The sequence below is a fragment of the Barbatula barbatula genome, assembly GCF_947034865.1.
Source record: "Barbatula barbatula genome assembly, chromosome: 7".
Lineage (NCBI taxonomy): Eukaryota > Metazoa > Chordata > Actinopteri > Cypriniformes > Nemacheilidae > Barbatula > Barbatula barbatula.
The window spans coordinates 25,426,754-25,442,744 of NC_136770.1; the positions used below are offsets into that span (position 1 = coordinate 25,426,754).

Here is a 15,991-nt window from a genome sequence, read left to right on the forward strand (position 1 = left end):
AATAGGGATATATTATATAAGCGCAAATCGTTGTTCTTAAAACAATGGTTTGATAATGGCATCATTTTGGTGGATCAGCTATATAACTCAAGTGGTCTTCTTTTCACTTACAATGAGTTTTTGGCGCATTATAAGATTCCTGTAACACCAGGGGAATATGCTAAAGTTTTTGGTGCAATTTCTCCTGAAATCAATATGCTGTTTAAACATAAAAAAAGAATTAGTACTCAACAATATAGTGAGTACTGATGTAGGCAATATCTGTTTTTCCCTTAACGCAAATAACAGATCTATAAGAGAGTTATTTCAAAGAAATGATGTGACTTTGCCTTATATTTACTCTTATTGGAATCGTTTTGTGTGTGGAAAAAGGTTTGGCTTATTCCTAATCAGTATTTAATTACAAACAATGTTAAGGAGGTATCATCCAAATTAATACATAGAATATATCCTGTTAAACATGACTTTATAAAGTTTAAAAGTGATATTGATGTTAATTGCATCTTTTGTGACAGTTGCCCTGAAACTGTGGTTCACTTATTCTGGACCATTTTGGCAAAATGTATGTGATCTTATCACAAGAAACATTGATGACCAATTTATGTTGTTTTGGAAACATATTTTATTTGGTCTTTGGGAGAATAGTAGAATCAAGCATAATCAGGTTTATATAATTAATTTTATTCTTTTAATGGCAAAATTTGATGTTCATAAATGTAAATTTTCCTGTAAAAAACCCTGTTTTACCTCATTCAAGAAAGAAATTCAGCTTTATATTGATTCAATCCGATTTTCTAAGAAGCAAAAAGCAATTAAAACATTGAAAATGTGTAAATGCATTAATATTTTCATGTAAATTAACAATAGCCCCCTACTGTGCAAATGTCTGTTATATTTATGTTGTATTTCATTGTATACACGAATGTTTGTAAAGAAATTTGTTGTTAATAAAAAAAGGTTTCTTTCATATGTTTGGCGAAAAAACCTCAACTCGGAAGTGTGTGTAGCCCATGAAGACTTAAGGTCCAGTATTGACAAAACATTTAATTCGAGCGATTAGTTCACTGACAACATGTCATCTTTCTAGAAATACATCATCATCATCATCATCATCATCATCATCAGTCCAGTGCGGTTATGATGGTCAACAGTTCGAAGTGCGTCGGTCCTCGAAGTCTCGCGAGATCACGTAACGCGGTGACTTTTATCTGCTCTCGTCGTCCAATAAAGTGACGCGGTTTCCGCTGCGCTCTTATTTCACCCTCCTCGGATTGAGAAAGACGCGCAGCTCGAGTTCTGACTCTCGTCGACAAGAAGTCGCCATCCGATTAAAATAAACAACGTTTGAACTTAAACATTTGTTTAAACAACGCTGAAGTTTTCTGAACCTTTTTACTTGACTTTGATTTGGAAGTTTACAGTGTCACGGACCGGCGTCGACAGAAACCCACAGGACAACGACGGCAGCACGAGCGACATACCGGCTAACAAAGAAACCCGCTTGTGCGCGAGATCATCCCTCACCACTCGTTAGTTATGAGTCATGTGGCCGTCGATAATGTACACGGTCTAGACCAGCAGGTAAGCGGCCGTCGACCAGGCGCATTTCTCTCAGTTTTCGGTCCTCCCGGCGGGTTGATGGACTCGTGAAGCGGTGCTGCGTGTTTAAGATGGAGGCGCTACTGTGGATGGACGGATGATGGCGGAGGGAGCTGCGCGCGGCGCGTTTATTTCTTCTGACGCACGCGTCGCGTTTATTTTAAGGGTCATTAGAAAGCGCGTTTCAGACGGTTTTGTGCTCGTGGAGGATCGCGCGGATGTCTGTATGGGAACGAGACGCGGACATCGCAACACATTCACGTCGATACGAGAAAGATCAACTTTGCGCTTTATTTCGTGTTGTTTGGTGATTTCAGATGGTCGTGTTGTTGATGTCGCGCACGCGTTGCTCTTTAACTGATGTTTCTTTCGATTATTAATGACGGTGTATCGTTCAGGTTAATATCTTAATCGTCCCCACAGATCTAAACGTGTCATTTGACTGATTTGTTCGTGATTTGGCACGTGTTTGATGTTGATGTGACCTCTCGCTCTAGGATATTAACACGCATTAATGCTGATGGATTCTTAAAAACTGCCCGATAAGAATCTGCGTGTTAATGTCCACAGTGGGTTCAGACTGATCGTTTACGGGGAAATAAAGTTCCTGTCATGTATGGATGATAAAGCTTGAATAAGCCGGTTAAGACGCGCGGTGCTCTGTCGCCCTCTGGTGGCCGCGGCGCGTTTATTCAGCTCAGTTTGTTGTGCTCTTCTTCTGTTAATAACATCTCATTTCTTTCAGCTCGCTGCCCTAGACTTGAATTCCGCTGATGTTCAAGGAATCCCCGGAAGTGAGTTCTGTTTCTTGACTCTCTTTAACAGTAGCTTACTTAAGTCAGTCATTTGTGTGTGTAGTTTATATAAGTTTGATTTTCTGTGTGCATGTTGTCTCTTCTGATCAAATCTGTCTGTTAACAGGGCGTTACATTCCACCTCATTTAAGGAACAAAGAAGTTTCCAAAAGTGGTACGTAACCCTTTTAAAGTTGTGTGTGTGTGTGTGTGTGTGGCATTAGCAATGCAAAGATGAGTTGTGTGTTTTCTACCTGCACATACAAAAATGCATTCTTCAATACAACATCCTCAACACTCTCCAGACATGTTAGTTTAGATTGAAGTTTTCAGCTGTTCAATGACGCAACTGATCCGTATGTCAACACATGCAGCTGAAGCTCGCGAAGGATTCAATTCTCTCAGATTCCGTCGAGTTCCACCGCCGTGGTCCCTTAGTTTCTTGTTTCCCACCCTCTTGACTACTGGATTCTTCTCTTTAGCAGGAGATGGTAGACAGAGCGGTTGCTCGGTGGCACCAGGAAGATGCTGTAAGTTTGAATAATGACAGCTTTGGTTAAGAGAAGTTGAGAAAAATGTCCACAGTTATGCATGAAATATCCAAGATCAAGTGCCTCCACGTTCTAGATATCGCGACTAATATTTCTGCTGCTATCGGTTTACAACTTTTAAAGGGGAAGAATCAAAAATGACCGCCTGCCTGCCAAGCTTTTGTGCTGCGTCTCCTCTCATTTTAAATTTGTTTCATCAAGACCGGTCGCAGGGAATCTTGGGTCTCAAGCGCGAGTCTGTGACCCGCTTAAATAATGGCTTTCCTTTTGACCCCTCACCTCACCAGTGCAGAAAGCTCAACTCCAGCTCAAGGCGACTCATTCCTAACTCATCTGGGTAAAATAACATTATGTTTGTCTTGCTCGAAGATTCTCCTGGAGGATGGGAAAACGGTCGCAGTAATGGATTTGTGAATGGATACCATGATGGTCGTGACAATCGCATGAATGGCAGCAACAGTTTTGGTGGACGTGGTTCTATGCGGGGGGACCGTGGAGGACGGGGAGGCTTCCGAGGAAAACCCGGTGTCTCCTGCAACCCTATCCAGCCAATGCAGAACGCAGGCATGTGTCTCTGTCAAGTGAAATGCAGCGAAGCATACGGCCAGGGCTTGACATTAAGCATTGTCATGTGGTTGTCCTTCCGATAAAAAATGAAAAAATTCATTTGAAGTGTCAATGTAATCGTTTCGGATCCTGATTGGTCAAGTTTGCCTAAAAGCATTTTACCTTGTCCACTGCGTCCACCTAAATTTGTTAACACTCTCCATGATTGCTATAGCACAAAGATTAGCTGTAATTCTGGTCAGTGTCAGGGGGGGGCTGTACCTCAACTTGTGTTTGCACACAGCACTGGTGCTACAGAGGTTTAGGGTTTTGTAGCACAGACCCAACTGTTGTAGCACAAGGATAAAATGTCTGTTGTCGTCTTTTTAAAAAATGCAAGTGCAGTTCATCCCATAAATAGGCAGGTCACTGACAAATTACATTAATGTTACATACAGTTGGAAAAGTTAGGGTCGTATACATTGTTATGCCTAAATTTGGTTTGTTTGCGTTTCCTTTTATACTTTACGATAGAGCTATATTGTCCACATTAATTACTTTAGTATACAATTGTGTTATTTACTATAGTAAACTGAAGTGAGATTCCTAAATACTACAGTGCCTTTTGAACCTTATTATAGTGTACTACGGTGTTTACTACAGTGGATCAATTTACTACAAGGGTACTACAATTTCCTTCAGCAAAAACTACTGTTTGTTTTGTCTGTTCGTCGAGGGTTCAAGTAAACGGGACTTACTTTGACGTGTCGTCGGAAAGATCGCTTGAGTTCAGTTGTGTGTTTGACGATAGCTTCACTCAAACAGTAAAATGCCTGCAAAAAACATGTGAAGTTCAAGTGTTTATATCCTCATGCAGATGCAGACAAATCCTCAACCATCACTCATGTAGTATGTTCATCTGTACACATGCAGAACAGCCAGATGACATATTTAAACCACAGGATTCAGCGTCCCCATCTAGTAAGACTCAATGCGGTGCGCCATTGATTGTCACACACAAAACAACCCTAACCACGACAAACACACTTCACACAAACATGCAGCTCTGTCTAATGCAACTATTCTTAGCACAGGTTAATTTGTTTTGTAGCACTTTTATTCTCTTTTTTCAAGTTACTTGTCCAGTTGGGCCAGTGAAATTCTCTCTCACTTGCCCATACAAAACATTCACTTGTTCCAGACAAGCGGACAACCCTTAATGTCGAGCCCTGGAGGGTACCTGTAGATCTTGTTTTCCCTACTTTACTTTTCTCTTGTCTTATTTAGGATTTGGGTTTGACAACAAGGATGCCGGTGGATGGAATGCCCCAAAAGACAATGCCTACAACAGCTTTGGTGGACGCTCCGACAGGGGAAAGTCTTCCTTTAATGACCGAGGGTCTTCTTCCAGGGGACGGTAATGTCCTTGTCTTTAGTCTGTAAAGTCAGTATAGTGAAGCGCTGGTCCCTAACTTCTACAGTGTTGTTTGGCAGGTATGAGCGTGGAGGATTTGGTGGCGGTGGCAACAACCGGTGGGTGGATGACTCTAGGGATGAAGAAGACTGGTCCAAACCGTTGGCCCGTAATGAGCGTCTGGAACAGTAAGTGCTGACCCAGTTCACCCTAAGAGTTGAACATGTGTTTTTCATCTTTTGACATATTAGTGGCATTGATATCCTGCATGGTGAAACTGTAACTTGAAAAAATGACTTAGGTGTGTAACTGATGCTTCATGTTATTATGGACAAAAGAACACGTGCCTGTCAAGTCTTTCGACTCGTAACTGACTAAAGGAGTTCTCCTTGCCAAAATTCTGTCTCTTTTTATTGCAGTGAGCTCTTTGCTGGAAGCAACACTGGAATTAACTTTGAGAAATATGATGACATTCCAGTTGAAGCCACAGGCCACAACTGTCCTCCACATATTGATAGTGTGAGTCCTTTAAGCTCCCGCAGAGTTGAGACTCAAATGAGTGCTTGAATGTGCTAAAGGATGTTTTTTTTCTGTAATACAGTTCCATGATGTAGAGATGGGAGAGATCATTATGAGTAATATCAGCCTGACCCGCTACACACGCCCGACTCCTGTCCAGAAACACGCTATTCCAATCATCAAATCTAAGAGGGACCTGATGGCATGTGCACAGACAGGTCCGACCTTCATCTTCTCTGTTTGTGTTGTCACTTTTGGCATTAAATTAACAGCAGGAAGTCGTGGTTCTGATTGGTCTTTGTTACTCTTGCAGGATCTGGTAAAACTGCAGCGTTCCTGGTGCCAGTGTTGAGTCAGATATTCACTGATGGTCCAGGAGATGCTCTGCAGGCGGTGAAGAACAGTGCCCAGGTATTCAAATGTGTTTGTTGAAATGGAGGGTGCAGCTTTCAATCTGTGTTTTGTCTTAACTGGGTGTTTTTTGTCCTTTAGGAAAATGGGAAATATGGTCGTCGTAAGCAGTATCCCATTTCACTGGTTCTAGCCCCAACAAGGGAACTTGCCCTCCAGATCTACGATGAGGCTAGGAAGGTAAGAAACCCCTTGATGTGTGATTGTATCGGTAGAACATCACAGCTCAAAACGCTTTAGAAAAAACCTTTCCAGTTTTCTAAGCACTCTGTTTTTTCTAGTTTGCCTATCGCTCCCATGTGCGGCCTTGTGTGGTGTATGGTGGAGCAGATATCGGTCAGCAGATTCGTGATCTGGAGAGAGGCTGCCACTTGCTGGTGGCCACACCCGGTCGTTTGGTGGATATGATGGAGAGGGGCAAAATCGGTCTGGACTACTGCAAGTATGACAAAAAACAAAGTCGTCATCCCAAATAGACTAAATCTGCCATCTGTGCATGGGTTAAAGAATGCTTTACATTTATGGTGGAGCTCTGTGTGTCATTTCCATTAGTTACTTGGTGCTGGATGAAGCTGACAGAATGCTGGATATGGGTTTTGAGCCGCAGATTCGTCGGATTGTTGAGCAGGACACCATGCCTCCTAAAGGGTCGCGTCAGACCATGATGTTCAGTGCCACCTTCCCAAAGGAGATCCAGGTGAGTGCTGTCATGTCTGTTTGTTTTACTAAAAAGGCTGCACTTCAGTCCTCATTGGTTTTGGTGTCTGTCTTCTTAGATCTTGGCGCGTGACTTCCTGGATGAGTACATCTTCTTGGCTGTGGGAAGAGTTGGTTCCACCTCTGAAAATATCACCCAGAAGGTGGTGTGGGTTGAAGAAAATGACAAGAGATCCTTCCTGCTCGACCTGTTAAATGCCACAGGTGATTTGACTTGAAACCTCATTGTTTTTATCGTTCATTTTAGGGATGGTGGGTTGCTCATCTAACGCAAGCAAGAATATTTTGAGCTTAATTTGTGTTAGTCAGCGTTTCATTTTGTATAAGATGTTCTGTCTTTCCGAAGTCCACCCATAATTCAGTAGAGAAATTCTGCATGCTTAACCGCAACCTCCAGAACGTGTCGTTTAGTTTTAAACTGTAAAAAATGAACTGATCTGTTGAAGCTCATCTTAAGGTTTGGTTTTATTTAGTCATTCCCAGTGAGGTTCAGGACAATGCAGGAGAGAACATAGAAAAACCTGGTGAGTAGAGACATCTCCACTGGACGTGGACTAAATGCAAGTCTCATCTCTTTTATTTTGCTTGAACATTGTCTTCCAACCATTTTCCCCATGTCAAGTTAGATTTAGTTTCTTTCTGGTTTTATCTTTCCTTCCATTTTCTGCGTTTACTTTGTGAATCATCATGTCCTAACAATTCATTCCTGCGGTGGGTTTTGTGCATGAAGTGGCATGTAACCATTGCCATGTTACAATACTGCTGTCATTCGCACGTACTCAATGGGGTTGATGCACAGGGCTTTAGCATGATTACAATACCATAATCATGTGAGGATGTAAAAATCACTTGGGTTAGATGCTTGTCACTCTTACGTTGCCATTTATTAGCTTGTATTCCTGTGATTTAACAGGCATTGACAAGTGTTATGACAGCAGATTCTCATTGTCTATCCAATCATCCAACAGGGAAAGAGTCGCTCACATTGGTATTTGTCGAGACCAAGAAGGGAGCTGATGCTCTTGAGGACTTCTTGTATCGTGAAGGCTACGCATGTACCAGTATCCACGGTGACCGTTCCCAGAGAGACCGTGAGGAAGCACTCCATCAGTTCCGTTCGGGTAGATGCCCAATCTTAGTCGCCACCGCAGTAAGTAGTTTTGCTTTTCAGACACGGAACATGTTGCTTTGGTGCCGGGGACTGAAAGCCTTTCGTTCTATAGGTGGCTGCTCGCGGTCTGGACATCTCGAATGTAAAACACGTCATTAATTTTGACCTGCCCAGTGATATTGAGGAATATGTCCACCGCATTGGGCGTACCGGACGTGTGGGCAACCTTGGTAAGTGCAGCGACACAGTTTGAGAATCCTCAAAAGTTTGTCGTTTCGCTCCAGATCCTAACCCTGCATTTGCTTCACAGGTCTTGCCACTTCGTTCTTTAATGATAAGAACAGCAACATCACCAAGGATTTGCTGGATATCTTGGTGGAGGCCAAACAGGAGGTGCCATCCTGGCTGGAGAGCCTGGCCTACGAGCACCAGCATAAGAGCACCAGCCGTGGACGATCCAAGAGGTAACGTGTTGGCTTTTTATCTTCGGACACTTCTGAGAGTGCAGGCCATTAACACGTTTGGCATTTTTCAGGTTCTCTGGTGGGTTTGGTGCCAGGGACTATCGTCAGACCGCCAGCAGCGGCGGCAGCAGCAGTGGAGGCTTTGTAAGTCGCGGTGCCCGTAACACAGGGGGACATGGCGGAAACCGCGGATTTGGCGGTGGGGGTAAGGATCAGTTTCACTCATCGACACCCCCCATATAGGGGAGGAGCTTTTGTGGCTTGTTTCTCGTATTCTCCAAAATACTGTTGCCTTGATATTCCTGCCATCAGCATCCTCACTTGGCTTGCTGTTTCTCCTCCTCAGGTGGCTTTGGTAATTTCTACAACAGCGATGGCTACGGAGGAAACTATTCCCAGGTGGACTGGTGGGGAAACTAAGACACGCTTTTCCTTCACCTCTTCACACCCCTTCCCCTCATGATTACGGTGGATCACCATGCAAACTCTCACTGAATGGAAACCACGTACCATAGCCAGACTATTTACCCTGTGTAGCTTTGAAGAACTTTGCAGTACATTACCAGCTGTGATTCTGACCACATCCGGAGAGTGTGTAATACCACGAGGATACCAGGACAACTGATGCTGGAACAACGTCTCGTGATGCGCTCACCTGTAGAAGAGTGGGTTAAAGGAGACCATTAAATTACTTTAGATTCTTGGACTCTGGAGTTTTTCCACTATGTTGTCGGATTTCTTTTGTATTAAATGAGAATCATTTGTTTGTTAATGTACTGTGCCTTTAAATTTAGACCTTTTTTTTCTGTCTGGCTGACACTTGACCTAAGTTGTCCCATCATAATTTCCCCCCTATTTTGTTTTGGAAGGCAAAAAAAGTAGCTTGGATGTAATCAAACCTTGGCAACCTCTGGAATGGTCTGTCACGATCTCAATTCTCATTAAATTAATAATGGGCTCTCAACGGGAGCCTCACCCTCCTTCATTGGCTTTTACATTCTTGCGTGGGAATTGCAAGGAAATAAAAACGTTGAAAGATGTTGCTCACTCTATCCTGGAGAGATACCTGTTAAAGACACTGTAGTGTTCTGAAAATAAAAGCCAAGCCACGAAAGGTAATTTTGTTGTGAAGTCGTTGAACTGCACCTGCGCGTCACTCCGCTTGACAATTGTAACGTTATGGCAGCTAGTTCAGTACCACTCTAGCTGTTTTCTCATTTTTACTTGAACAATTATGAAGGTAGCAATTGGATCGTTTTTTCTTTTCTTTTAAGGTTCTTGAACTTAAGAGTGAAACCGTAGGCTTGTGACGACTTCAATAGTGAAAGTTCAAATGGCTACTCTCGGACCACGGCGCCTGAGCGGGCTGGCCTTGAAAGTCTAGCCTGTCTCTGAACTAATCCGCATGCTAGTGTTCTTGTTTTTTGGTCAAGGAAATTTTCAAACCAATTTCTGCAGGAGGCTTTTATGTTTGATTCATTTGTTCATTTCTCTTTCTCTCTTTCAAGCTGCGTTGAATTCTGGAAGACATCTCGGTTTTATATTTTGAGACACGGCTCCCTCCTGACCCCTGAACCCCATAGTTTAGGGCGGACTGGGAATGTTAGAAATCGATGTTCGTGGTGAGGAACCGAGCAAGATGAGGCTGGGAGGGGTTGGAGTTTTGACTTGTGGTGTTCTGTTTGTTTGAAGTGAACGAGGTTCTTCCCCAGTTCCCACCCACCCTTTAATCGTACGTTATGGCAGCTGTAGTCTCAGGTTGAGGTACTCTAGAAATGACATCAGCTGACAGCGTGGCCGTCTCTCCTTGAGTTTGGCGAGCGGCATGCGTTAAACTAAAGTGCAATAGATTTAATCTCAAGCGTGTTGTGCCTTTTGCTGAAGTTAAAGGTGACCTGATGCATTGACAGTATTGAGGTAACTCGAGAGAAGTGCTGTTACTTAGGTCGAAGCCCTCGTGTGTGTTATGCCCATCGAGTTTTATGAAAGTTGTTTTATTGCACATCTAGGGTTTTATATAAATGTCTTGAGTGCGTGTCCTTAAGCTTCCAAATAATGTGTGTAAAGATTGTGAAACGCAGCTTGTTTACAAAAGGGGAAGGGTTCTCCAGGAGTTAACAGGATTGATTTGGGACCAGGGGGATTAGCAGTGGGGAATTTAGCTATTTGCACACAGATTACTAGATTCTACTTTTGCTGCTAGTTTGTGTAATTTATTAAGCATTTTTGAGAGATATTTATTTTTATAAGCCTAAAAGTGATAGCAACTTGACCAAAAGACCGTACAAAAACACTGGCACTTGAATGTTGAATGTCACCCGTATGCGTGAAGTTTATATTTTTCGGGGTAGTGTGAGCTTTTAATGTCTAAAGGTCATTTTGAATGCAGAAATCCTCATCTGTAATCTGTCTCGCTGACGATTCGTTTCGATCAATCGCAATGCTTAATTGGCAGCCAAAATTAGAAAGTAAAACAACCATGCCAAGGTTTGAAAAAAATGTTGCAGATATTTTTCTAATTGTGTGTCCGTGCAAACTGTTCAGATTCTCCCATTTTTTCCCTCCAAAAATTTCTTTATTTGTGTCTTTACCCCAACCCCGGTGAATGTCTGGCACACGGCGATCTTAAGTAACACACATGTGCTTATTCTCTGTTGTTGCATTTGCGTATATTGGGCTATGGCGGTCTTGTTCTCTGACAGGTTTGGCTATAAATTCAGTCTTAATCATACAAGTTGTGAATTGTTAAACATGAAATGGGTGGCTTTTAATTCTCCAAATCATGTAAAAGAACATCACCGGAGCCCTTAGACTTCGAGTATTTGCTTTGTAATAGGTAAGAGGCTGTGCACTGCACGAAAAATGAGATGTTTATTGTATGATTTTACCAAATTAAAGTTGGAAATTGCAAATACAGCAGTTGTTCAGTGTGTTTGCAGGATGCTATTAGCATTTGGGTCTCTTCATAATGCTTTGTCTTTTTGTCATTGTTTTACACAGAATGAATACTGATAAATAAAAACCTGCTATATCTTACTTTCCTATACTGTGATTTGTGCTTTCATCCAAGCATGATTTTCAAGGATTGGAAGTTTAACTACGTAAAGATGTAGGCCCCTTTAAATGGGAAGACTGAGGTAGATGTTATGGACCAGGGGTCTCCAACCCTGCTTTTGGGGAGCCACCGCCCGGAAGATTTCAGTTCCGACCCCAATCAAACACAGCAGAAGCTGATTAAATCAACATAATCCGGGTAAGTTGATTATAACACACAGGGTTAGGGCAGACTGGAGACCCCTGGCTTAAGTCTTGACACGGATCTTAATGCGTTTTGTCAAGATGTACACCAGTAATGTGTTTTTAAAATGGTCTTCAATATCCTAATTTAACTAAAAGCCTAGTCCTGGTTTGGCTGATCCCTGTCTGGGAAACCACCCCGTAGGGTTTAAGTTATTTAAAATACATTTCCCATCACCTGTGGTGCTCTTCAGTGTTGCATTAGTTGTGTAATGCATTAACTAAATTGGTCTCACATTGTTTGGGTGATTCCCAGATTTTCAGCCTGCAACCCCCAATATAAGTGCCAGTGACTGGAGACCCCAACTATCCTCGGAGGTGGTAATGTATACAAACATTGTGCGCACATGCATTTTTGAGGTCTATCCAAACGCGCATTTACAACAAAAAAGAACAGTCTTAACATATTACTTTATAGTTGGTTACCCATTGTGTTACTTGTTATACATAAACCACGAACTATTAGCCTATTACAGATGGTCAAATTTTATCAAACTGATTCGAGTGCTGATGGATATCCTCTTCATGCAAACGCTAGTCTGTTTTTGTACCTGAGGTCTAAAGCTAAAAAAGTTTGAGAACCACTGGTTTAGACAACACAATTTTTGGTAACGTAAACGTTTAAGGTCCAGCGTGTAATTTTTGGGATGATCTATTGATAGAAATGCAACAATGTACTGTACATAGCTATGCCTTCCGAGGTGTATAAAGAGCTCAAAAAATGAAGCGTTATGTTTTTAGTAGCTACCTTAGAATTTCAAAAAATCTACATACACTGCGGGTCCTCTTGCATGTAATTCGCCATGTTCCGTCAGCCGTGGAAGCGCTTTGAAAGGGAGGCAATTCAATTCGCAACCTTGTCACCATGTTTCACTGACTGGACCTTTAAATGCCTCACCTCAAGCTCTGTTGTTCCTCAGAAAAGTGCGCCACTTCAGTGTGATGCAGCTTATGAAAGTTTAACCTCAACTATTTGAATTGGTCCTAAAGTTGGACATGACTGAATAGACGTTTTTTGTGAACTGTGGCTACGTTCTTCGTGTTCAGTGTGGTGAAAGTTATTATACGACAGTTCGTTCTGATTCTCAAATCTTTCTGAGCCGTGCCATACTCTACCACGGGAACCTCTTTACAGTTTGAATCATTCCGCCATTATGCTAGTTGGATTTATGAACTGACAGTCAAACACAGACACGTTTGTCAACGTCTCTAGAGCAGTGGTCACCAACCCTGCCCCTGGAGATTGACCATCCTGTAGATTTCAGCTCTGACCTCAATCAAACGCACGTCAACTATCTAATCTAGGTGTTCAAGTTTGCTTGATAATTACAGACAGGTGTGCTGAAGCAGGGTTGGTGACCACTACTCTAGGGGAACTGACAGCGCTCAGAAATTGTGTGTAAAGTTACAGCGGCGGACGCGAGGGTCTCGAGACCCATGTTTACGACCATCTAGCGGTGAGGTTGCACATTATACACCTCTGAAAACATAGTTATGTATATTAGTTTTGCATTTCTGTCAATAGATTCTCCAAAGAATTGCACACTGGACCTTTAAAAACAACGGGAACCGTACCGTAGTGCAAAGGGAATAACGCACTCTGGGTGAGTTGCCTTTTACAGTCTCTCTTTTTAATTCTCTTTCTTCTCACTAATAACTTCGCCACTGCCTTAATGACGGTTTGGAAATAGTAACAGAGGTTTGTTTAACTGTTATGCTGGGCTGTAACTAGTGGCAGAAGACAGTAGTTCCCCATTTCTTTTAAAACAGAAGGGATTGAATGACCAAAATTGTGTTTTTGCATACAAGACATTATTGTGCAGTGTGCTCTTTAAGAGACTGGTCACACCCCTCTCTACCTCTCGCTGTGTGGTCTGGCGCAGAAGCACTGGATGACAAATGCTCAATTTATAATCTTGTTATAATTTGATTTCTTTTATTTTGTAATGCTAACGAGTAAAACCCTCATTTATGAGAGTAGTGTGTTACCTGTGTGGTATGTAGACCTTTCACCTTCAAACTCTTCTGTTTTCTTGGATTAGACGGGTACTATCCGGGTAACAAAGCATTACAACACTCTGACGTTGTGTCTGGTTTATCTGCACGCTTGTGCCGCTAAACTGCTGTATAAATTCAATATGACTACTACTTGAGCAATATTGCATTAATAACATTACACTTGAAGAAAAAATCTATTAACAACTTTATAGAATTAAGGACTGAGCATAATATACCGTTTTCAAGTTTAAGTGAAACAACAGTCTACAAAATGACATAATGATCAAAAGAAACAGATATTTCAAAATAACATTTTATTCCCAATCTTTATACTTTGAAATTACAGGGTTTGTTTGTTTGCGTGTCTATTCAAAGCAACTTGAAACAATAAACTCCTCTAACATTCCACAAAAAATTTAAAGTGCAATTAAGGCCATAAGAGTACCAGTGACTTCAAGAACAAATTAAACTTGACAAACAGATTTACGGCCTGGCCTGTTTGTGTTTTGACAGATAGTAAATATTTATTCCTCTGAAGCTTCAGTGTTGAATGTAAGTGAATGTGTACGATTAGACCCGTCCGGGCAAAATCTCTCCGTCATATTCACTTTCTGCCATCAAACCCACTGAAAACACTCAAGTGAGTGAAGAAGTCTTCTGTGAACTGGCATGAGTGTGTAGAATAACTCCAGGAACCACAGGGCGTTTGAACAAACTCAAGAAGCAAGGCCCAGGAAGAATCCACCAACAAATCCACTGGAAATAACAAGGTTTTTCTTCAAAAATTCAGTAGCCTGAAAAATATATGTGGAGTTTTTATCAAAAGCCTGCTACAGAGACAAAGAGTGAAATTTAACAATAAACTGTTATTTTACTATCCTTTACAATATGGTGTTGAACTATATTAACCAAATACAATGTTGTTTTCTTTACGTTCAATCTGATCAAAATACTGGACTGAAAGTTCTTATAATATGAAAGTTGTCTTCTGCACAAATGTGATGCTAACAGATCGTAGATTATTACTCATTTCAAATATGCTTTAATCAGAAAAGTGGTCATAATAATGATAAATAGGAGAGTTGTCTTTACCTCCTCAATAAATGTGTTGATCTCAGGAGCTGCTTTATTGGCTTTTTTCTTCAGATGCCTCTTTGCTTTATTAACGTCCTTCTCAACTTTCTTCCAGTTAACTTGGACGTAGCCGCTGTGATTGGCTATCTTTGGGACCAAAACATCTTCAACTGATTAGACCGTTTCATCATGAATACAAGCCTCCTAAATACAAGATATTGTGATGTAGTTCATACCTGCAGCAACAGAAATCCTCCTCCTACAGCTGTAGCTGTGACTTTTCCCAGCCGCTGAAACAGATATCCTGCACACCTACCCGTGAGTACATTGAACAAAGAAAGAGAGAGATATTCAAATACAACCAGTCAAACAAGAGGAATGAGCACACCGTTATTTCGGCGTCATCTGTTGGAGTAAACTCAGTCATTTGAGATCTTTAACACAGCTGTGAAAAATTGTGCCATCTTGGGAGGACAGCTGTTAGTGCGTTCAATGCAGTGTTTTATTAGGAAATATAACCATGATAAGTCGTTCAGTAAAATCCCCTGGTTCTCTCACTTTCGATTTGATCGGCATATATCAAACGAAACAAGAAACTGTACAAATCAAAATAATAACAGCGGTGGAATATGATTCTCCAAAGATGGCGGCGCCACTGTAACATGCCACCTAGGGCGTGATGTCAGCTCCACATTCTCTAAAAGTTCATATGCAGGATTACTAGATGTACAGTAAACAAATACATACCAACCCGTGACGCCACCCATCATAATCTGAGTGGCAACAGCATACTTCTCAGCAATGGGTCCAGAACTGTTTCCAAACACTGTGCTCCACCACTGTTGACTGTGTGCATACGTCGTCAGATCCAAGATCTCGTATGTGTCGTCGTCTTCACCCTGGGCTGTGTGGTTAAACAAGTCACACAATACTGTAAATATAAAAACGTTCATGACGTGTGGATCTGCTGGGCTTTACCACAGTGAAAAACTACAGTATATCATGCTGATTACAAAACTGTTACAGTATTTCGCTTGTTGTGTCTTTGTTTTTAAAACCGCAAGAGCAGAACAAAAGCAGATATCTGAGTTATATTTCATCCACATGAACATAACATTTGCATATGTTGGCTCTATTATGTATCAAATAATGGCGTACCAGTTGCGCAGCCTTCATTCTCAGCAGTCTACTTGCGTCAATAAGAAGCTGTCATATGAAAATATCATCATCGTCATTACTGTAACTAGAGAAAATCACTGCACTTTAAACTCGGTGTCATGTTTTTTAAGAGACCGTGACAACTCGAAGTGTTTTTCAAGCATATGTGTGACACGAGCTCAATTACCTTTTCCGTGTTGTTGTTTTTCCGCCATTTTGGTTACATGTGTGACGTCACGTGACGTTGACAGCCGTAAGTACACGCGCCGCCTATACAGCCACGTCAATGTTTAAAACATTAAATTCTTATTCATAACGCATTTTCACCTGCAGACGAG

General features: G+C 41.7%; 2 protein-coding genes across 5 annotated transcripts; one reads left to right on the forward strand and one right to left on the reverse strand.

Moving 5' to 3' along the window:
- Nucleotides 1-1,231: 1,231 nt before the first annotated feature.
- ddx3xb (DEAD-box helicase 3 X-linked b) lies at nt 1,232-11,162 on the forward strand. Of its 2 annotated transcripts, XM_079459950.1 has the most exons (19): nt 1,256-1,581; nt 2,345-2,393; nt 2,521-2,568; nt 3,314-3,508; nt 4,778-4,907; nt 4,985-5,092; nt 5,324-5,423; nt 5,506-5,641; nt 5,737-5,834; nt 5,916-6,014; nt 6,116-6,276; nt 6,387-6,531; nt 6,611-6,755; nt 7,025-7,075; nt 7,520-7,701; nt 7,775-7,892; nt 7,973-8,126; nt 8,198-8,331; nt 8,473-11,162. In XM_079459950.1, the coding sequence occupies exons 1-19, from the start codon at nt 1,537-1,539 to the stop codon at nt 8,544-8,546; spliced, it is 2,172 nt and encodes a 723-aa protein (XP_079316076.1). In that variant the 5' UTR covers nt 1,256-1,536; the 3' UTR covers nt 8,547-11,162. The 2 variants fall into 2 exon arrangements, with proteins under 2 accessions (XP_079316077.1, XP_079316076.1); XM_079459951.1 differs by lacking the exon at nt 3,314-3,508 and having other exon boundaries at nt 1,232-1,581.
- A 2,554-nt stretch (nt 11,163-13,716) lies between these two features.
- Nucleotides 13,717-15,921, reverse strand: LOC306896198 (FUN14 domain-containing protein 1-like). 3 transcript variants are annotated; one of them, XM_079459974.1, is made up of 5 exons: nt 15,841-15,921; nt 15,243-15,426; nt 14,732-14,807; nt 14,514-14,642; nt 13,717-14,215 (listed from the first exon to the last, which is right to left on the reverse strand). In XM_079459974.1, exons 1-5 carry the CDS (start codon nt 15,866-15,868, stop codon nt 14,138-14,140), a joined length of 495 nt encoding a protein of 164 aa, XP_079316100.1. In that variant the 5' UTR covers nt 15,869-15,921; the 3' UTR covers nt 13,717-14,137. The 3 variants fall into 3 exon arrangements, with proteins under 3 accessions (XP_079316100.1, XP_079316102.1, XP_079316101.1); XM_079459976.1 differs by having other exon boundaries at nt 15,243-15,399; nt 15,841-15,887; XM_079459975.1 differs by lacking the exon at nt 15,841-15,921 and having other exon boundaries at nt 15,243-15,574.
- Nucleotides 15,922-15,991: the final 70 nt, after the last annotated feature.

Bases quoted from the DNA above. Each gene is read 5' to 3' on its own strand.
- LOC306896198 (XM_079459974.1), bottom strand. From the start codon at position 15,868: ATGGCGGAAAAACAACAACACGGAAAAG. The intron at 14,808-15,242 runs GTATGTATTTGT...ACTCACGGGTAG, and splicing joins ATGGGTGGCGTCACGGGTTG to GTGTGCAGGATATCTGTTTC. The intron at 14,643-14,731 runs GTATGAACTACA...TTGGTCCCAAAG, and splicing joins GAGGATTTCTGTTGCTGCAG to ATAGCCAATCACAGCGGCTA.
- ddx3xb (XM_079459950.1), top strand. From the start codon at position 1,537: ATGAGTCATGTGGCCGTCGATAATGTACACGGTCTAGACCAGCAG. The intron at 2,569-3,313 runs GTACGTAACCCT...TCTTGCTCGAAG, and splicing joins CAAAGAAGTTTCCAAAAGTG to ATTCTCCTGGAGGATGGGAA. The intron at 7,076-7,519 runs GTGAGTAGAGAC...ATCATCCAACAG, and splicing joins AGAGAACATAGAAAAACCTG to GGAAAGAGTCGCTCACATTG.